The 23,062-nt window shown below is 39.8% G+C and overlaps 1 protein-coding gene across 1 annotated transcript; it reads left to right on the plus strand.

Annotated features, from left to right (window-relative positions):
* The first annotated feature begins 3,138 nt into the window (after positions 1-3,138).
* On the plus strand, positions 3,139-14,228 carry lbh (LBH regulator of WNT signaling pathway). Its single transcript, XM_061063455.1, has 3 exons — positions 3,139-3,373; positions 8,681-8,783; positions 12,229-14,228. Exons 1-3 carry the CDS (start codon positions 3,345-3,347, stop codon positions 12,463-12,465), a joined length of 369 nt encoding a protein of 122 aa, XP_060919438.1. The 5' UTR covers positions 3,139-3,344; the 3' UTR covers positions 12,466-14,228.
* The last annotated feature ends 8,834 nt before the right edge of the window (positions 14,229-23,062 follow it).

Raw genomic sequence — 23,062 nt, forward strand, 5'->3', positions numbered from 1 at the left:
TTACTAGCAGCTGACTGTCAATTAGGCCTAAAGTTAGCGGTTTGTTGCGAACTTTAGCCCGAGGAGGCTTCACATGACAAAAAAAGATAAAACTTCCACATGACAACGCAAACTTACCATTCAGAGCAGCTCGCCCATGCTGTCATCTTCTTCTTCCACTTCAGTGTAATCCAAGTTTGGCATCACAATGTATCTGCATCGTCACAATGCTGAACATAACACCAGGAAGAATTAACAGTCAGTGTTTGTAGCTCCAGACATCCACTGTCTCTTGTGTGTTAGCTAAAGTAATAATGAAAATAATCGTCTGTTTAACTTTAACAAACCGAAACGCACAGACCTAAATTATCATTCAACACATAGAAACTCTGTTAGTGTTTTCTCACACAAGCACCAGACTGGGAATGATTCAAATTAATCAACCAATCATATCACATGATTGACAACGTGTCACGTGAACAAAATGCAAAAATATTTATCTTAGTCAGTTTTTTTTCTTACATGGCCTACATGAAGATAAGCCTGTTGATTTTTTTTTTTTACATTTACCTGTTTATTTTTTTTATTTTTTTACATTTACCTGTTTATTTTTTTTTTTTACATTTACCTGTTGATTTTTTTTTACATTTACCTGTTGATCTTTTTTTTACATTTACCTGTTTACCTTTTTTTTACATTTACCTGTTGATCTTTTTTTTTACATTTACCTGTTGATTTTTTTTTACATTTACCTGTTGATCTTTTTTTTACATTTACCTGTTGATCTTTTTTTTTTACATTTACCTGTTGATCTTTTTTTTTTACATTTACCTGTTGATCTTTTTTTTTACATTTACCTGTTTATCTTTTTTTTTTACATTTACCTGTTAATCTTTTTTTTACATTTACCTGTTGATCTTTTTTTTTTACATTTACCTGTTGATCTTTTTTTTACATTTACCTGTTGGGTTTTTTTTTTTTTACATTTACCTGTTGATTTTTTTTTTTTTTTACATTTACCTGTTGATTTTTTTTTTTTTTACATTTACCTGTTGATTTTTTTTATTTTTTACATTTACCTGTTGATCTTTTTTTTTACATTTACCTGTTGATCTTTTTTTTTTACATTTACCTGTTGATCTTTTTTTTACATTTACCTGTTGAGTTTTTTTTTTTTTTTACATTTACCTGTTGATTTTTTTTTTTTTTTACATTTACCTGTTGATTTTTTTTTTTTTTTTTTTACATTTACCTGTTGATTTTTTTTTTTTTTTACATTTACCTGTTGATCTTTTTTTAACATGGCCTGATCAGTTATTTCCATGTTAAATTGTTTTTAATTCCATACAGTTCTCAGGAGGGGCCAAAGACCCCACTATGCTTATAGTGAAACATCTACACACATTTAAAAACACAGAGAAATATGAAGCTATTCAAAATTCAATATTTTGAATATTTCAGACGCGCACTCGTAGCCTGTAGCCTACACCTTGGCGTAAGATCTTTCCTCAGCACTGAATTGAATATATTACATTTGATTCTTCTCATTTATTTTTAAAGAAACCAAGATGATGGATGAAGCTGAGACAGTGGTAAAAGACTGATTAAAACATTAAATTCACCTCTTTGACATAGGCTTCTGTACAATATTTAAAATTGCCACAGACAGATCACAAGGGGGGATATGGTCTGAAGCATTTTTGAACCATTAGTTAGCAATTAGTATTCATATCACAAATGGTAGATAATTTGTTTCTCAAAGGGTCAAAGGTCAAAGGTATCTTTATGACCCATTCTTTCCACATTTTCTCCCTAAAATAATGTTTTTTTAAGTCAACCTTACATAAAGAAATCATAACAAGAATTCAATGTTTTTATGGCAACCATCATTCCAGTAAGTTTGCATTTATATTATTATGTACCGAAACAGGAAAAAGAAATCAAGAAAGAAATCAGGCTATAGGCCTGATTTCTTTGGTGATTTTTGAAAATATGCACTCACCATTTAAATAGTCTAATTAAACAAGGAAATGTTTTGTAGGTTTGAACACTTATTTAACACTTACTTTGAATCTTTTTTAAATAGTCTGGTTTGCAGTTGCTTGTTAAGGGGTTAAAGACAAGCCATTGTTAAGCATTTTAAAATCTTCTCAAAGGGCTTCTTTCTGCAGGGCATGTGGGCCAGCTGCTCTCAGTGACACCCAAGAGATTTCTATAAAGGGCATTTGAAAACTGTCAGATTTGCGGAAGCTGTGCGGTGCATAACAATATAGTGTTTATGTCACCACACAAACATGAAAATGTAAAGGATAAGATACGGAATGAGGAAACATAAGGAAAAAAGGTTTTTTTAATACTATATTATAGCCTACACATTCACTGCATGAATGAGACAGCTAGGGCACTATTCTTGATCGGTCACAAGGTGGCAGTAGAGGTTTACTGGCATTTTACCATTATGTCCTTAAAACTGCAGCGCCTCCTTTGCACCTGCTTTAACAGCGAAATTTGCTGTGCGAACATGTACGGAAAACATAACTAAGCGTTATATAAAACTATGTCATAGAGGTCCCGAACAAAACATATACACGGTCAGGTCCTGTAAATAAAGCTATTTTATTCTTTAATGTCTTTAGGCCTACTTTTAAATTAACGAGAACATCTGCTGTAAATTGTACTACACAAGTAGGAATCTTTGCATGCTTTTCTTATATAATGTAATGAAAGGGAAACCATACACGAGGAGCATGCATTGTTACTAAAATCTGCAGACATTGACTTGCCCTTGGAATATATTTGTGAATGAGTCTGAGCAGAGGGGCGCTCCCTCCTCCCCTCTCCTCATTTGGATAAATGTCACGAAATACCTAACGGGCGAATCAGTGTGCATTTTTGTCATTCAAGAGGAGGGAAGCTTGTCACTTTGTTGCCTTGGAGACTACAAATCAGTGGCATCATGCAGTATCCCGTTATCCATTCCCAATGAGCGTTCTCAGTCGCTGCTGTCGTCATCAGGGCTGACGGGGCGGCGCCGCCTGAGTCACCTGCGCTGTGATTGGCTGCTGCCGGTAATGAGCTGCCATTGAGGATTTTTGGGTTCATGCAGGGAGGAGGTGTGTCTGTGGCTGAACAAGCACACGCCTCTTACATAAAAACTCAATACAACGGTAGTGTTGATCAGACGCACCAATTTGAAAAGCTGTGCTTTCGTCCTTGGGCTGTTCTGAGTTTTGACAGAGACACATTTGGTTTGCGCTTTGAGCTGTTTTTTAAGGAGAGAACAAAGACGGTCAAAGTGAAGAGAGAGAGGCGCGTGGCTGTTAAAACATTCCCTAATCAGCAGCATTGACAGCAGGTGTGAATTCATGTCTGTATTCTCCCCGCAGATATACTGGTGAGTACTCGCATCTTTTCCACTTTTAACCTTCAGCAGGTTTTGTTTTAATCTTTTCCCTAACTCCATAAATGCCACATATATGATAAATAAATATTTTAATAGCAAACACTGTAAGTTGTTAACTTTGAACCTAAGTTTGGAACAATGAAATATGTAGAGTTGTGGTTTGTTTTTTTGCTAGGTGATGCCCCCTTTGTTGCTTCACCCACTCTTGTTTCCCTTTGAGATTTTCTTTTTGTGGGGTGTTGCCCACTGAGACTCGGAATGTCATATCACAAAGATAGGAAAGAAAGTGAGCGAAAATTCTAGGTCTCCATGAAAACTAATGTTTGAGGCAAAGTGGTTGTCAGCCTCCAGCTTGCTGCATGTGCCCAATCCGTATTTTTTTTTTTTTTTTCTATTTAGGAATATTTGGATGTTAATAACTTTTTTTTTTCCTAACTAGAGGGCATACAAGCTCACTTGTCTGTATCCTCAGGCATTTGGATGGAATACGACACTGCTCTCATCCTTTTAGTGCTGCAGGTGCAGTGCAATAGGAGATGGAAAGATACACAGTGCTCCTATCTGTTACTAATATCTATTTCTTCAGCCTGTCAGCACCATAACTCCTTTTATTCACTTGTCAAAACATGTGAAGTGAGTGCATCTTTTTTTTTTTTTTGCTTGAGCATGCCTGTTATCTTGTCTTGTGTTTTCCTGTTTGGCAGCGAGGATACACTGTTTTGCGAGCTCTGTTCAAACCTCAGCAGGCTTCTGACTGTCTCTACCAGGAAGTTCAGAGTCGACCTCTTTACTGTAACCATACGCTGCCTTCTTGCCTATAATACTTCTCCATAACAGGGCTTTCCGTTACTTTTTAAATTCCTCTCATTTTAGATTTAAGACCAGAAAAGTTCAAGTACACTTTCATTTTCATTTGCGGTTTGCCAGACTTACTAAAAACCTCTTTGAATGTCCACACTGTGACTTCCTATTCTCGTGCTAAACCAAAGAGTGTTGCGGTGTTGTGCAGTCCTTGCACTACCCACACGCATAGCTGCAGAGCTGTTTGACTCAGCTGATGGAAATCTTTGTCCTGTTACCATACAGGCTGAGATTTACGATGCTGGTAGTAAGAGCTGTGGGGTGGCAGCAGGAGGGGAAACAATGTTGATAATGCAAGATGCAAATACCCCTCTTGTGCAGTGAGATTGTTGCACTTGGGGGCCACTTACAGTTCAGGCATACAAGGAGGCAGCACAGCCGTGGTCTTTTTATTTAAGCCCTGAAACAGGTGGATGAACTTGGTGGAACATCTTCAGGAAGTATGCTCACTATTTAATGAGGTTAGGTAGATGTTTTACAAAATCAAACTGTCTGCACATCCAGTGGTTGTAATCCACAGGGTTAAACCTTAAGACATATATATATATAACATTGTGTTCATTCTCATGCATGTTCTAGTGTGTGTGGTGGGGTGATTCCAAGAATGCACTGGAAAAGGACTTTAGTGATTAACTCTTGGTCATGTCTTATGCAATTTTAGCTTTTAGAAATATTGCATAACCTCGCTCTAGTTTGACTGCAACCAGACCGATCGTTTCCATTATTGATTTGCGTGTGTGGTGAATATTCCCTATTACTTATTTAAAGTCAAAGATCATGTGTCCAAATTGTTTGTCTGAGAAATATGTCCAACCCAAAACACTTTAAATTAGCTGTTGTAACAAAGGGAACATAATCTCAAAATATTCAGAAGCTTGGACCAAAAAAAAAATCTTTCCACGAACTATCCTAGAAATTACTTAATCAACAAATGGTTTAGAGTCTGTAATCCCTCCCCGTATGTGTTCTGGTCTTGCGCTTTATGACTGACCGGTCTTGTGCCTGTGCTGCCCTGATTGGACACGGCATTAGGACCAGGTGTGCATTATCTGGACTGGGTCAGGAGGTAAAGAGGTTAACAGCCATCTGCCACACCAGCATCAAGCGGTCATCACTGAAGGCCAATAGTCTTAAATCAAGCATCTTGTTGATCACATGACAAAGTCCTCATCGGCGTGGACTCTAGTCAACGAGCTGTGGTCCATGATGATCTTATGTAACACACACAGGTTGGTTACTTATAGAACACTTAACACCAGCGTCTAATAAAGGAGAAGTCCACTTTATGAGAGGGACGCTCTGTCCTCCTGCCTGACACTTGAAGTAGTAATAGATTTGGCTGTGGTCTGCTTGTGTTTGTTTCCTCCCAGGTCAACGTGTTTCTCCTGCACCCCCACTTCCTCCTCATTGTGCCCCTTTATGTTTTATTAGGCCGATGTTCTGTTATTCTTAGCCGAGCAGGATGTTTATACGATCCCCGAACAGAAATATGACTGGCAGGGCCCTAGTGTTTATCTTTCTTTCCCCTCCCTCTCTCTCTCTCTCTCTCTCTCTTTCTCTTCGTCTTCCTTCTCCTCTGCTCAGGTCTTCACTGTCACCGTTCATCCCTCCTTCCTCTCTTCTGCTGCTTTTTTTTTTTTTTTTTTGCATGCCTGCCTCGCCCTCTCTGCTCCCCCACTAAAGGATGAAATAAGTTCAAGAGCAGCTCCAGATGACATCCTTTTTTTCCCATGTTAATCCTAGCATATCCTTCAAGCCTCCTTTTTTTTTGGGGGGGGGGGGGGGGGGATATCCGGGTATTGTTTCAACCAAGTATGCCGTGTTGTCTGACTGGTTCAGTAAAGGTTATGCTGGTTCAACCGTATCATTATTCTCATGTTTAGTTCTGCACTTCACCCTGCTGTAATGTTATTGTCTTCATGGAGGAAGCAAATAGTTTAGGGCTGGTGGCTGGTGCTGCATGGTTTTTCTACTCCTCAGGATGAACTGGTGTGTTTTTTTTCTTTCATTTTTTTCCCCCCGAGTCAAAATGAAACCGATGATGGGTAGTGCATATCCAAAACAGAAATGTAAAACTGTAAACCCTCAACATGACCGACAGTGCAACACAAAGCTGTAGATGCCAAAAATACAAAAGGCTTTATTTACTAGTAATCATTGACGCGACTGTATCATTTTCTGAGTCATGTAAATGCAAAGTGCAGCAATTAGAAGAGTTTTATCCGCTCAGTTACACAATATCTATTTGAAGCGTGTTCACATTAACCCCCATACCAAGGCAGGCGGTAGTAGAATCTAAGCTAGAGGTGGGGGGGGAAAAATTGATTTATGTAAAAATCAATCAAATCTTCTGAGATCTTAAATGGATTCATACAGTAACTTCCAGAAATCTATATTTTTCAAACCCCTTCCGTCTCCTCGTACGCACTTCGCGGCCTCCATAGAGCAAGCTATACTGGTTAATCTGTCCCTCCCTGCTAAGTGCTAATGCTAGCTCTTCAACTCAGTACAATGCCAAATGGAGCAGCTAGAAATTAAGTCAGTCTCACAGATGACTGCAGTAGAGCCTGAAGTATACACTAATTCAAAAATAGATTCTGAATCTAATCGTGGACCCCCCCCCCCCCCCCCCCCCCCCCCCCCAAGAATCGAAATCGAATCGTGAGCCACCATTCTTTATAGCTTACATTAGGGCTGGGATCTTTGGGTGTCTTTTTTCTTCTTTGAGGCTTAGATATTTTATCATAAATGTTGTTCTTGGATGTAGAGACCTTCTTATGCAGTTTGTCAGATAAAAATCACTAACAAACATATTTTAGTTTTATGGTAATTCATGCGCCAGTAAACGGAGACGTAGAAAACACAGCACGGAGGGTATTTTCAGTATGATGAGTTTTGAATGAGTCATAAAGAGAGGCAGAAATATTCAGCTGTGCTTTACTTAGAAATTCCACAGCAGGTGTCATGTTGTAATTGCAGATGAAGTATTGTATGTTTTGACACGGTTTATTTTCGTAGGGACTTCTGTTTGTGCAGCGTATCAAACGCCGAGATGATTCAGTTTCCAGGTTGTTATCTAATAGACTTTGAAGCCGGGGTGTTTTGATGGATGAATAAGACTGCGGTGAATGGTTGAATTTATTCTTTGGATACATTTACATAATCACTCCTTATTTCAAAACCATGTTTCAATCACTACCAGGGTATAATTTCCACCATTCAGCTGTATCCCAAAATAAACGTTTTTGTTTTGTTTTGTTTTTTTATTTAGGATGCAAAGTAGGTCAAGTGAAGCCCACACATCTCTTCTGAAAAAGAATAAAAAAACATCCATGAATGGGATAATGTGAGGATATGAGCAAGTTTGTTCTGTTTTCTTTCTTCTGTACAGCAGTGACCACACAGACCACAAGCCTGCAGCCACTGACCACAAGGCAGCAGGCTTTAAATAGAGAGCGTGAGAAGGCTGCGCAGCCTCTCGTCTCAGGACTTTGTAAATGTCAGTCCTGGGCCCTGCTTAAGTATTCTTTCTTTGTTCATCCTTACTATCACAATGCTGGATAGTGAACAACACATCGAGCATGGATAATCAGCATCTTGTTGGGTTCTTAAAAAAAAAAAAAAAAATGGAAAGTTTGGCCAAGCTTTAATGGAACAGAGAGCATCAAGTTCCACTGGCGTCAAATACCACAGCACGCCTTCAGTTGACTCTCACAATGACTGTGTTCTCTGGTCTCCACTGCAAGAGCACATCATCCTGTATTTAGACACGGCCACCTTACGCAAGCAGCAGCATGAGCTTTGCAGCTCTGCAGCTCTGCAGTGCATTACCCCTGCACGGCAGAGCACTGACTGGATGCTCGGTTGTGTTGTGGTCAAGCTTTGCAGAGAATAAACTTACACCTGCACATTCTCAACAGTTTGAACAACACAGACTTTAAATATGTTTTTAGTTCAGGTTTAGGGGCGTTTTGCATTTATTGAGATGGGAAAAGTGGAGGGAGTGGGGAATGACATATGAGAAAGATGCTGCTGGTCGCATTTGACCACAGGCTGCCTGCTTTGAGGACTACAGCCTCCGTACATGGGGCGCAAACTAACCACTAGGCAACCTGAGACATTTGATTTTTTTTTGTCACATTTCTTATTAGAGTTTGTAATCACGATGACTTGGAGTATCTGTTTGTTGACACTGTTATAACCTGATAACGTATCTTTACACAGAAAACCCATTACAGTAGTTAAAACATGTTTTATTGTTCGTGACTCAGGACTATGAACCTCTTTTTTAAAGGTTGTGTGCAGTATACACTTTGATGTCAGCATGTTCAGGTTCATTACACAGAATTTCAGATGAGATTCCTCTTCCTGTATGAAAAACAATTTCTTACCAGATTATCTAATGAAGTCTCTTCTTTTCTTCTTTCAACCCCGCAGCCCAGTGTTTGTGCCCGGCCGAGATATGACTGAGGTGATGATCAATAGCACCCCCATGGAGGACATGAGGCTGAGCCCTAGCAAGGACAGACTCTCCTTCCAGGTAAGACACACACTGCACACTACACACCACACAGCCACGTAGCCAGGGATGCCAGTAAAACACAAATACTGTCCCGTTTTCCCACACATGCATTCTTTTTATAGGCATGGTCATTTCAAATAAGTCCATTCGTTATAATGTCCTTGCTTGACCTCGGCATGATCAGGAGGGAAGAGCCACTGCATGTTTGGTAGTTTGGGAATTAAAAGCTGTCATTGTAAATGCAAAAGAGGATTTAAAAAAATATATTATTATAGTAGAAATTAATGTTCTTTTGGGGATTTGTTTTTAATCTTCAAAACCCTTTCCAAGCGGTCTCGTGTTACTGATGATGGTTTGACTAGGGACCAGTATGAGGTTGGAACACTTACCTACACATTTTAACACTGAAAATTGTTTTTAAAAAAATGTAACAGCAGCCTTGTATAAAGGTAATTTAACATTCTAATATATAGGGGTCATTTGACGTCGTGGTTAGTCATAACTTAAAACATGCAATGGTAACGTTAGTCCGAGAAATCGTGTGCTATTTACTGTAACGACAACGTCTTTGAAAAAAAATAATATACCCCGAAGATTCAGCGTGACAAGAGGAGCTGCCATCAGGTGCTTTTGACAGGATGCAGCCAGCTGCTTTGTCTTACTGTCAGCTAAACAGGACCATCCTGGAAACACAACTACTGAAACAGACAACTGCTGCTTTTCTGATGTCCCATGAGTGAAGAGGATGAAGGCTATTTAAATCAGTTTGAACATTTACGGTAACATTTTTGTATCTGCCCACTCCAGTTAGAACAGGAAGTAGGCCGTACGGTCAGTCAAGCTGCACCTTAGCTGGTGGAACGGAGTAACAATAACGTCATGGTTAACTTAATATTCCACCTGCTGAGGCGCTCAAATCTCACGGGGCTGTTTCCTTGTTGTTAACGTGTTATTTCACAAGACTTTTCTTGGCTGGAATTTCTTACTTTTCCATGGAATTAATTTTCATGAAACACAATGGAGTGATATTACCATGCTGAGGCTGACCCAGAGGAAGAGGTTGGCTTCCTCCCCCCCCTCAGTTCACACCCCAGCTGTGAGTCTGTCTGAGAGGATGAGATGAGCGGATGGAGGGGGGAGGGGGGAGGGGGGTGGTGTTAAAAAAGGGTGATTCTTCTCCACTATTTCTGTGCCCACTCTGCACTTCCTCATCCTCAAGGTCCCCATCACTCCCCTCAATGAAGCAGTGATGCTGCTTCCACTCACTTCCTCCGTTATGTATGCTGGGGGCTTTGACACATATTGCGTGACCATAGACTTCCAGCTGCACCTATAAAAGGTATTTGAGATTAACGTGTCCTAGGAGTGGAAGTGGATGAGCAAACGGCTACTAATGTACTGATTTATCATCCTGATGCCATGATTCAGGCGTATAGTATGCACCCTCCACACCCCCCAGAAGATCCTAAAATAGCTGGCATTGTGCCCGGCTGATGATGTGTCGTCTCTTTCTGTCACTGGATGTGAAACAAGTTATGACATGTGTTAGCAAAGGGTCCAAAGGCAAGGTCATTCTCTGCCTTACTTCCCTCTGTGCTGACGCACACTGAGGATTGGCGATACGGGTCCGGAAATGCAGATACACACGGGCTTTATACTTGTACACAGACAAGCTCTCACACATCCAATCACACCTCTTGGCGTGGCTTTATAAGCAGCTGTTTTTGGAGGATGTAAAAGCCGCTGATAGAAGCATACATGCTTTCATAACCTGACAAATTCTCACATTCACAAGGCATATTTATAGCTTTCTGTGTTTTTCCTCCCTTCTCATTCGTCTCCTTTGGAATTCAGAGACTCAGACACAGCTGGATCCCGTCTATCTCTTCCTCTCTCTTCTGCCTCAACTAATTCTTTTTTTCCACTCGGCTCTTTGCCCAGACAGTGACATTGCCCCCCCCCCCCCCCCCCCCTTTCTCCTTCCCTCTCTCTTCCAGTGTCTTCAAGTGAAATATGCAGGTCTAAAAATATTCTTCCACTTTATCCAAACAACAGCAAAATTGCTGTTCTTGGACCAGAAGTGGCAGTCTTTTTTTTTCCCCCCTTGGGCCGTTTCTCTGGTTCCTGAGAACAGAGCGAGTCTGAGGTTGATGTCCAATCTTGCCAGGATGGAGAATGCTTGTAATCTCTCCTGTCAGAAAGTCCCTCATGCCCTTCGCTTTAGATCCAAACATTAGCGAGTGCTACACTGCTTTTGTAAGGAAACCTATCGGCCTGGATTTGTATATAACTCTGATTTCATTATCTTTCCACAACCTTTTTCCATCTCCATGGGAATATCAAGTATTCAGCTCTAAATATATATATACACAAATCATGTTCTGGTAAACCTTTCACCTTTCTGTGTTTTTAGCTTGCTGTTGATTTGAAATGCTACGATTATGCTCTTGTATAATCTTCCGAGTAGTGGCTGATGCAGTACTGGATGAGTTGGTAAGCAGCTACTAGCTGCTTGGCCCGATGCCTTCCAAAGCATTTAGATTAAACATGATGCAGAATTTTCCGTAAGTCTCACTGGACATGCCTGATTTCACCAAAACAGAGCCACTGATGTAACTTCTGCTTGTGCAATCATTTATTTGAGTTGGCCCCTATGTGGAAAGCTAGCATGGTTGTTGGGTAGGAATGTGGGCTAGGCGAGAGCAGGTATGCCAACAGGAATTTCGGGGAACATTTCCTCATTACAGATGTTTAGACTTTGCATCCCTTCCTTCAGAGTGTTTAGCCTGTGGAAGTGCCTGCAACACTTCTAAAATACTCAAGCGAATTCTGGTATTCCAGAGCCTAGCGTACACTTAGCACTGATGATGGATATGCTCACTCACTCTCCCTGATATACACTTCAGAAAAAGAATCTACCACTATTGAGGTTTGGGGTCTGTCTAAACAGTCGCTCTGTTATGTGAAAGCTGGAACAACTCAAAATGTTGGTAAACAACTTGCAGAGATAAGGATATATTGCAAATAAATATAAATGCTGGTTTTGTTGCATCAGTTTTTGCATTCAAAATGTTTGCCTGTATTTTAAATACACCAGATTGTCCGACTGTAACTTGTAACTGTCCATATGGAGTTGCCTAAATTGTTGCAAAAAGTATTTTTTAGCATTAAATTCCAAGTAAGAGTTAGTCTTAGTGAATACATTACTGCAGCTAAAAATCTGGTGAACTAAAATCACCATCAGCTAAATCTTTAATACTGGGAAAAGGTATCAATATTTTGTTAAATTCTCTGAGAATAAGAATATCAAACTACCCTCTTCGTAAGGTTTAGTTTGTTTTCACACTATGAACTCAACATCATCAGAAGAGTAACTTCCATTCTCTGTGATTGTGACCTTGACACAAATGTAGCATCAGTCCAGAGTTAAAGATTTGTCTTTGTCCTTGTCTTTTCTCTCCAGATATTCCCCGACCCCTCAGACTTCGACCGCTGCTGTAAACTCAAAGATCGCCTGCCCTCCATCGTGGTGGAGCCGACGGAGGGAGAGGTGGAGAGCGGGGAGCTGCGCTGGCCTCCAGAGGAGTTTCTGGTCAGCGAAGAAGAAGAAGAAGAGGAGGAAGAAGAAGAGGAGGAGGAAGACGAGCAGAATAATGGCAGCACCCCAAACGGACAGCCGACACAGAATTCACAGCATTAAAAGGCTGTGTTGTAGCATCCACGCTCTCTTGTTTCTTTCTGTTGGACTCTTTTCTTCACACTGGTTCCACTGCTCCTCCGGCACCTCCGACAGAATCAGACGGCAGACACGCGCTCAGTGTCTCATGATACCATCTCGTTGCCCTTGACACCAAAGCATCACACCCCCGAGAGAAGCAATACACAAGAAACAAACCCTCACATGAAGAAGTATCCTCCCAGTCTGCAAACGCACCAAAACAGGCTTGAAAAGAACAGACGTGCGCACTCATAACCTACACTTCCTACCACGCCTGTCGCAGTGTGTGTCTCCGCCTGGAAGATGTCCTGTTGGACAGTGGCAGCTCTGAGCTCCATGGACAGCTCTCACACTGTAAAGGGGGCTGCGACTGCTCTCCATTTAACTCCAAAAAAAAAAAAAAAAAATGGCTGGCGTCATGACCCCAGAGACTCTCATACAGAACTATTGTGGTGCCCGTGGGAATAATTGTCTTCAGTACGCAGTCTGTACCTGTGTTCAGTTTCTGGATTGGTATGTTGGTTATTGTGATTGCCACTGCTGTGTTTCTGAGAAGTGAATGTTTTGTGATTTGAGAAGTGGGTGTTCGTGTAAAAAAAAAAATGTTCCTTGGGACTTTTGGTTTCCCTCAACAAGATTTGTCTAAAATATTTTCTGTGATCTTAACATCAGAGATTCATTTAAAAAAAAAAAAAAAATACGGGAATGTTGGAATCATTTTATAAAGGTGAAAAGAGAGCGAGATAAAACAAACCAGCATGCCCCTCTTTGTTAATGTAAAAAAAAAAAAAATCATTGTACAAATTCTTGTTATGCAGTCAGAGCTCAATCTATGTTATGATCCTCTCATGGGGGGAGGGGGGTCCCCTGTAAGCCTTATGACAACAGACTTGGATCACAAAGATAAATTTGATGTAAAGTAATTGTTATTAACGACAGAAAAGTCTAATATTTGGAAAAAAGCAGTTTGTAAAACGATGTACAGACCCAATCTAGGATGTTGTAAATACTTGTTCCCTATGAGCCGAACCCTGAGGCCTTGTGGTGCGCTGCTCATGTTTGTACTCTGGGTTTGGTTTCCTTTTTAAGAAAGACAAAGAGTGAGAATCCCTCTGAGCTGTACACACCTGAACCTAAAAGTTAACTGTCTTTAGTCTTCCTGTTCTTTCTTCTTCTTTTCTTTTCTTTTTTAAACTGCCATATTATTTTGATGCAGTGGAGTTCAGGTCACAAAGAAATCACACCGTATAGGACAGAATTCAGATGCGTAAGGCAATATCTTAAAACCCATTTTCATAACACGGTTAGTCCTGCATTCGCCAAAAGTTGCTCTCTGGTTGTAATGTCTGTCATTTAATTTGTCTGTACCGAAGTCTCAAAAGTTGATGTTACTTTGTTCACTCTTTAAATATCAACTGGTTGTTTGTGGAACAGTTCTTGTAAGTCAATAAGTGAAAAAAGTCGCAATATGAAATCCTGTTGTTCAAGCATGACTGAGATATGTCTGTGTTATAACTTCTCGTTCGAGTGGCATTAGGGCTGTGTACAGAACATCTCTCTCTCTCTCGCTCTCTCGCTCTCTCTCTTTCTCCTGTCCGTCACCTACAGGTCCCACATTGTTTTTGTAAAGCTCAGGGAGATTAGCCGCCATCTTTCTCTTTTTTCTTTGTTTTTTTTGTATTTAGACCACTTTTCTCTGTGACGATAACAGAGGCTGTAAATAAACATTTGAATTTGCTATCCAACTTTGTGACTCTGCTGTGAAAATAATTGACTTTGAAGAGTCACTGCCGTGTTTACTGCACTGTCTTTTTAGGGGCACTCCAAGAGACTAAACTTCTGTGTTTACTTTTACTTTCCTTCATGTGAAACCCCCCCCCCCCCCCCCTCCCCTTTCACCCACTGGCTTCACCTGCAGTGGTTAGAAGAAGAAAACAAAAAAAAAAGTTCTACTTCCTGCTCTGCATCTCACATACAGTTTCTCTCTACGAATGCAGATGCTTGTATCAAAAAACATGTAGACATGAGAATAAGCCACATGCTACATCCTGTCTTCAACTTGCACACACTTTGATACAACAATTTCTAATCTAGCTTAAAAATATAACGGCGCTTTCTGGAATTATGGAGAACGTGGGGTTGACCTGCAATCCTTTTTGGAGGCTTTTTTTTTTGTTTCCATGATCAAAGTAAATGAGGATAGTGCAGCAGGGTATAAAAGCCTGTGGAAGCAGCTCCTCACGCTCTCCCCATAAACACTTACCACAATGATACAGGACTAATAAAATGTGGTTGAGTGGAAACGTTCTAATGGGGAACTGGGGGATTTACAGGAATAAACAGAAAGCTTAGTGATCACTGTTACAATGGAAACTTCTCAGGTGATTTGCAGTTCTGTACGACCCACCGGGTCAAGTTTGATTGCCCAGTACCGGGAATAGTCCATCAGGGGTGCTGCTGTAGGTCCTTCAGCCCTGATGGATTTGCTAAGGTGGTACTCTCGGGGTCTTTGGGTCACTTCCTGGAAGGGGAACAATGCACTGACATTCTGTCTCACTTCCTTCTTCCTGGAAAAAATAAAAATAAAAATAATCAGAATGTTATTAATACCCGCTTGTTGATAATGGACGATCAGCAGCGGAGTGCATCCGGTGGCCACTTCTGTAAAGGCAAGACAAGGAATGTCCTTTATCCCTTTCTTATTGCCTGCCCCTTGATCTCAGTGGAAAATGCCATGAGATCAAGAAGAAATCACGAGAGTTAGGAAAGGACAGACGCAGTTCTCCTCCGAGAGACTCGCTGAACTCGCATCCAGCTACGCAGTCGTGTGACGTCAGCCGGAGACCTCTGAACTTTGCATTGACTTTCAAATGGAGAAAGTAATGGTGAGAGAGCAATAAACTTCAGCTTTAATAAACAAAGGTCCTGAGTTTTCATGGGGCTTTAAGAGATATGAAAGGAAGGCCCTGAAGCAACGGTTCATAGCATTATGACTTTTCAGCAGCTTTTATCTTCAGCCACTGACTCACAGAAAACATCTGCTCTTCAATTAAATTAAATTAAATGCGACTACAGTTTAAATTTGAGTTGCCCTTGACACCAGCACATCACTGTTACACTGCAGCGGGGCTAAAACTGCTCTGTGCTTATCAACAAAATAGCGAGGGTCATGCCCCCAGAACTATTTTGGGACAATGTTCTGACAGTTTTAGCTTCTGGATTAATATGTAAACTCCTCTGATTGTCACTGCTGGTTATAGATTTGTCTGTTTCTGAGAGGTTAATATTTAATGAGAGCAAAATGTTTCCGGACAGTTTCTCTCCATCCCCTTTAGAATGAATCTTAAATGATTTTCTGTGACTTTAGAAAAAAAAAAAAAAAGCATCCTGGAATCATTTTAGTGAAATGTGCAGGGATTGTAGGAAAAACTAAACCAGCGTGGGGGGCTTTGCCTCTCTGTGATCAATTTGTTGTAGAAATGCTTGTCATGCATTGAGGGCACAGTCATGCTATGATCCTCTCATCACACTGACCTCCTCGTGTGAGCCTTGTTACAGTCTGGCTTACAGGAGGCCGTAATTGGATGACAAAAGAAACGAGGACAACGTGGACTAAATGTCACAGAAGCAGGTTAGTGTGGTAAGGGCACAGCTGTAAAAAAAAGACTGAAATTACACATAAAGAAAAGGAATGACCCAATAGAGGACGTGTGATTACTTGTTCCCAATGAGCCAACAGCAGGCATGAAGTGGCTTGTAGTGGGTTTGGTTGATATTTTAGTAAGACAAAAACTGAACTGTACACACTTGAACTTACAATTGTCTGTCTTTCCTGTAGTGTTCTTTTTTTAAAAATCAGTCCTCCTTTTCCCTTTCAAACCTGAATGGAAAGGAGAGCTGAACAAAATGTGAACAGGAGTTCATGAAAACAATTTTTCCATAATCTTGGCAGTTCAAAGTTTAACTGCAGGAATTTTCAGTTACATCACCAAGTAAGAGCTCCCTTAAAAGGCCCGGAAACCTTTCCTAACCCTGATGGGGCCCAACATGAAGACCTGTCCAAATTAGAAACATTTTTTTAGTCCACGTCTTGGTTTTAGTCACTAGCATGGCTCAGCAAAGGCAGCAATCTCCTCTGAACCAAACAGGGTCTAACAATATTTAAATACGATTTTTGTTGTACTTGGGTTATTGATTATGTTGCTGAGAGACAGCATTTCCAGAACTTATATCATTTTTATTTTTCAATATATGCATTCTTGTTAAAAAAATTAGATTACACAACTATTTATTGTTATTTCTGTTCACCCAAAACGTAGCTCTTAGGAACATTTTAGCGTAGCTCTGCTTAGCTTACAGACCAAAAACAGCTAGCCTGAAGTTCTCCCAATGATAAGAAAAGTCTACACCAGCACATCTAAAGCTCAAAAATCAACATTATATATCTTGTTTGATTATTTTTAATTGTATACTGATGAAAAATACTAGGCCTAACTATGCTAGCTAAGAAACTTGAGCTGGTTTCATTGACTTCGCTAACTCGCAGAGATGCTAGGAGAGGTGCTAACAGAGATGCTAATAGAGCAACTGAGCATATTCTGTTGTTAAATAAGTATCTTCTAAATGTTGACTATAATTTTAAACATTATTGCTTGTTAACTAAAACAAAATGACTTCAAAACAAGTTTTGAGGCGTTTTATTTTGTGTCCTATTAGCCTTCATGTGTTTAATTAACTTACCTGCACATTTTAACCACCTTGTCTCCTATGTGTGGAAAATATCTACAGTGTTAATCAGTTTCTTTACCACCCTGCTGGAGTTCAGAAGTGACAGCATTCATTTTCCAGTCGGTGAGATGAGAACTTAGTGACTCTCGCTGAGCACATACTGGTGAAGGGGGGAACGGAGTGTGTCTCGCACACCATTGTTGGCGTGAGACGCGGTATCTCTAAATGTGAGTGAGAGCGTGTGTGCCTGGGCCGTGTATTAAAACTGTTGTCAGAGCCCTAGGAGTGTAGTCACTGATAGCTCTTCTAACTCATTCTTGGAATTCTTTCCAATGGAAACAATCCCATCACTGATCCCAGTGTGTCAGCAGGGTCTGACCTGCCAACCCCTGAATTCTCCCCTACTCCCAACTATAGTCCACATTAACCGTGTTTCACTGTCACTCCTGTACACATAAACTCACACCAACCCCTTCTTGTACCCATAAACCTTCCCTCTTCAGTAACTCTGTCAGGAGAAGATAAAAAATGCTTACGCGATGAGCTCTTTTTCCACTCTCTCTCTTCACTTAACTGCTGTTGTTTTCTTTTTCTTTCCATTTTTTTTTGCTCTCCCAGACTTTCATCCCTTTCTGTTGTTTCAGCAAGTTTCCCATACTTACATGACAGTAGAAATATACTCTGCATTCCCACAGCGCTGGTTATGTAATGTAAGTTAACATTTCATTATAAACACCGGCCCCTGTTCTTATAACCTTGCTATTTTAGTGCTGCAACCTTACTGTATAAGCCACCCAGGTTTATTCCGCGTGTGCATGCATAACAGCGTCTCTGTGTTTGTGCAAAGCTTGCAAACGGGCGCATGTGCTCCGAGGTTTTATGTATAACCGTGTCTTGTTATTACGAGTGCTGCATGCGTAAGGGAAAGATTCTTTTCCCATGGTTCCTCAAGTGTGAGAAGAAAGTAGAGCTCTCAGGACATGAAGCAAAAAAAAACTTTTCTGGTTATTTATAACCTGTCTGGAGACGGCCCACCATGCGTAGACACATATCTGGCTCTGTCAACAAGAGAAGAGCTGGAGGAAGATAGGCACAGAGGCATACTACAAGTAGGGAGGATTACGAGGTGAAGGGGTCAGGTAAGGAAAAAAAGGATGGATGTTGTGGAGGTAGTGCATTAAGAACACCTGCACTGTGACACAGGTAAAACATAGGGTAGAGACTGGCAGACAATTGAGATAAGAATTGATAAGGAACAAGATTTGGCAAACCAAAACCATGTGGAAAAAATGGTATTTATGTCTTGTAGTTTCAAATTCCCCTCATAAAATGTAAAATATGTGCTTTTAAATTGACTCTACAATTAAAATGGAGAAGTACACATATCCTTTATCTTGCCAGGTCAAAGCAACAATGTATTAAAATCTGTTCTTTAAGAACTGATTTAACCCTTAGGACAGCTGAAGAGAGACAGGAAATGTTGGGATTAAAGAGAAGGGGATGACATGCAGCAAAGGGCCGAGGCCGGAATTGAACCCTGCAACGAGGACTAAAGCCTCTGGTAACCACTAGGCTATCAGCACTTCCTTGTCTTGTGTTTTTGAGCTTTTTTAGTGCTGCTTCTATTGAGAATGCCAAACAGAATTTTGTTGTAGACTACTACAATGACAATAAACTTACTGATGTCCTTAAAAGAGCCAAAGACAAATTAAGGTCAAAACAATGAAACAGAAGAGTTAAAATATCAATCTCAATCAATCAATTTTTATTTGTATAGCACCAATTCTTAACAAATGTTATCTTGAGACACTTTACAAAAGAGCAGGTAAAAGACCTTACTCGTTGTTGTATTACAAAGACCCAGCGTTAATCCATCATGAGCACAGCAACATTTAGCAAAGTTACAGGGGCAAGAAAAAACTTCATTTTAAGAGGCAGAAACTGAGCCAGACTTGAAAAATGGGATAGAGGGAGATGGGATGAGATGCAGGCAGAAGGATAGGGACAATCAGGGGGCTAAACATGCAAGTCTGTGAAAATGAGTCTTAAGGCTTGATTGAAAAGCAGAAACACAGTCGGCTGAACGAATGGGGAGTGAAAGACTGTTCCAGAGTCAGGGTGCCATCACAGAAAAAGCTTGAACCCCCTTTGACCTCAACCTTCACTCGGATATGATAACCAAGTTCTTCCCTTGATATATCTGATATTTAAAAGACAAAAACACAGTGCCATGACATACACCAACCAAGATGACAAAGTAGTTACTGCCATACTAAACAAGTTCTCTGCACCTACACTATTAATTACAATCAAGCATGCTCAATACTGCTAAATTCCTCCCTGTATCTGTAAGTCAACAGACGAGGATTTAAAGACACAGTGCACCTGCTGGACTCACAACCACAGCATGTATTTGGACAGATGAGTCTAAGCACCATGGGAATGTTTTTTTTTTTAATGTTGTTTTCTGTTACATGGTGATGTAACTACCCCCAAACTTTCCACTCAATACAAGTCTGCTACAGTAAATCTGCATTACACTGTATTTTTGTGTGATAATGTGCTAAGCCACAGCCTATTGCTCTTCCAAAGGCTCTTGTTGATATAAATAGACTGCTTACAGCCCCGCCACTCTTAATCCTTATTGCCTAGAGACCAGGATGGAAAAAAAAAAAAAGAAGAGGAAAGAGACATGGGGATAGGAGCAGGACGTAGAAGGAGATGAAAACACTGGAATAAAAACCAGCAAAACTGAAGTTACAGTAACGTGCAAAGCGCTGTTACAGGTGTGAGGATGAGACATGTTGTCAGCGTGAGGAGGAGGTGAAGTGAAAGAGAAGAAGCCTTCGAGTTAAATCATCCATGATGTCCCCTCTTTGAACTGCCAAAAGAGCACAAGAGGTCCCTAAGAGGCAAGAATGTTTTAAAACCAACATACTTGAGTTTCTTTTTCAATAAAGCCTTGTTTAAGTGCTATCAATAAACCCCATTGAAAATAAACTCAAACACAGTGTGCTATGCCCAAAAAAAGTCACTCTGTTTCTCCAGCATTACGTTACATAAGTGGAAAGGCATGTCCACATGGTTGTTATTCTTTACATTTATCTGTTAATTTGATCCTTTTAAAAAAAGTTGCATATCTCCTGGCTTACCTCCCATGTGGACTTTAAAAGCAAACATAGCAAGAGTGCACATGTTTTTTGTTTTTCACGCATTAAAATGTCTGTGATTCTTACCAGAGGGCTTAGATATTTTGGTTTCTCCAAAGGGAATATGATTAGGAGTATCCGATCATATTGCTTCTGCTAAATTATCTCTGACAAGCGTCATTAATCATGTGGATGTGCTTCTTGTTTGAAGGTGAGCTGGCACTACAAAAAAAAAGAGAGAGAGAGAGAGAGAGAGAGAGAGCTTGTTTCAAAGCAAAGTTTTTCCGTTCCCTCTCTGAAGTGATGCGTTGACCCTTGAGGAGTTTATACTGACAGAGCTATAGTGTTCACTCGGTCTCTCAGATAGAGTGCATGCCATAGGGAGCAGGTCATGGAAAAGTCTTGAGTTTGACTAAGTGCACTCTCTCTTTTACCCAGTCTGTCTGTCTATCTGACTCTAGTTTATCCACCAACACACACACACACAGGAGAGAACATGTGTATGCTCCCATACGCTCAGGCACATTGACCAATCTTGCACCACATCACTGAATGCTGAGGTAACTCTGTAACAGAAGAACAGCTCATATCTGTGGGTTAAAGAAACAAATGACACATGATAGGATCTACTATAATAGGTTACGTGCGGGGGATTCAGTCAGCAAGTATATCATGAAACTTTGCTTGAGAGTTGAGTAAAACGTTTTAATCTTGCACATTACTTACTGTACATGGGGGTCATGAGGAGGAACATTGCAACATGAGTAAAACTTTACAAGCTCTGAAGAGGACCACTGAGCGCAAAGGAGTTAAGAAACTGACACACATTATCCAATCACGGCTCATCTTTTTAAATCAGTAACATATCTTTAACGTGGAAAATAAGTTAAAGGTGTTCATGTCACAGCAAAAGCAAAGGTTAGTGTCCCAGAAAGAAAGTAGGTTATTAGGTGGAGTCTGTTAAAGCACTGTGAGGCATGCCGGATATTTACTCTTAAAACACTTTGACTAAAGGTCATGAACAATGAACTTTGTGTCAGTGCAGTGTTGAAGGCTGCCGCTGTCATTCTTTTTTCATTTTTACTTATTATTAAAGGAAATCTGTTTAAATAAATGAATAGACGACTTCTCATCTGGATGCAAATATCTGGATGATATAAATCTATACCGATGAACTTTACTTTGTGGTTTTGTTTATTATACACTGAGGTTGAAGGCAGCTGCTTTTAGCTTTATTGTAGAAATAATTATAATTATTGGAAATATTGTGCTTACAACTATAGCTACATGTTACTTTGAAGATAAATTAATCCATGAACAGCTTTTAAATATGATGCATTTTGATCTATCTGACTATCTTCACCGTCACCAGCATTAGAAAAAAAGCTGCTACAAACATCAGGGACATTTTTAGCAAATTGAGCACCTTCATTTTTGATTTAACATTTATATATTTATTGTTCAGGCATATTTGACACCGTAGACTACAACTTTGGTATGGAAATAAAACAGGACTTACACCTATATTTAAGTATTTGCAAAATGTGTTATCAGTGTTTTAAATATAGGCTATTTCAAGATAGAACCACATTAGAATTGATTATTTTTTTCCCCATTTTGTTATCCATTATGGATAATCCTGATCACCCTCTGCACACCCTACTGGACAAACAGCGGAGCAGCTTCTCCAACAGACTGATACAACTCCGCTGTCACGAGGACAGATACAAGAAATCTTTCTAACCGAAGGCCATAACTCTGTACAACAGCTTCCCTCATGCGAGCAGAGAACTGTCATCATGATAATATCTGTCTCTCCATACTGTAATCTGTTCTGCACATGTTTAAATTTACAAATTATCCCTGCACTCATGTACACTTCATTTGTCTGTCTACTCGCAGTTATATTGTATAGTTTCTGCTTATATGTCTACACTCATGCACTTTAACTTATGTCAATACTGTCCATTTACGACTCTGTTTTTGCACATTTACATTCAATCTTCCATATTTAATTTACAACCATTTACGACTCTGTTTTTGCACATTTACATTCAATCTTCCATATTTAATCTTCCTATTTAAGACTAGTAATGCTTAGTTAAATCCAGGTTGTATATATTCACATTCTTAGTTTTGATATTTTTAGTACTTATTGACTTTGTATTTAATATTATATTGTGTTTAAATTTGCTAACATTGTGTTTTTTGCTCATAATCTTCATATTTAAGACTAGTAATGCTTAGTTAAATCCTGGTTGTATATATTCACATTCTTAGTTTTGATATTTTTAGTACTTATTTACTTTGTATTTAATATTATATTCTGTTTAAATTTGCTAACATTGTGTTTTTTTCACTCATATTGTGTGTTTGGACAACCTGCTGCTGTAACGCCACAATTTCCCAGTCAATAAAGTAATTCTATTCTATTCTATTCTATTAGAATTGATTATTTTTTCCCATTTTGTTAATGTCCCTAACACACCCTATAATACTCTCATGAGTGCTGCTAATTTAACTGCTTGAAACACAATAAAAACATCAACTAAAGGTACAAACTACATGTAAAATCTACATAGAACTCAGTATGAGGGCTCACCAAAGATTTTGTTTTTTTTAGTTGAGTCTGCGGTTTGACATCACCATCCTCCATGTGTGTAGCTTGCACGAACAGCGCCCCCTGTTGACGTGAGGGTGTA

The sequence above is a fragment of the Labrus mixtus genome, chromosome 18 (genome assembly GCF_963584025.1).
Source record: "Labrus mixtus chromosome 18, fLabMix1.1, whole genome shotgun sequence".
Lineage (NCBI taxonomy): Eukaryota > Metazoa > Chordata > Actinopteri > Labriformes > Labridae > Labrus > Labrus mixtus.

Coding starts and splice junctions, on each gene's coding strand:
- lbh (XM_061063455.1), top strand. CDS start 3,345: ATGTCTGTATTCTCCCCGCAGATATACTG. Junction 3,374..8,680: donor TTCTCCCCGCAGATATACTG/GTGAGTACTCGC, acceptor TCAACCCCGCAG/CCCAGTGTTTGTGCCCGGCC. Junction 8,784..12,228: donor AGGACAGACTCTCCTTCCAG/GTAAGACACACA, acceptor TTTTCTCTCCAG/ATATTCCCCGACCCCTCAGA.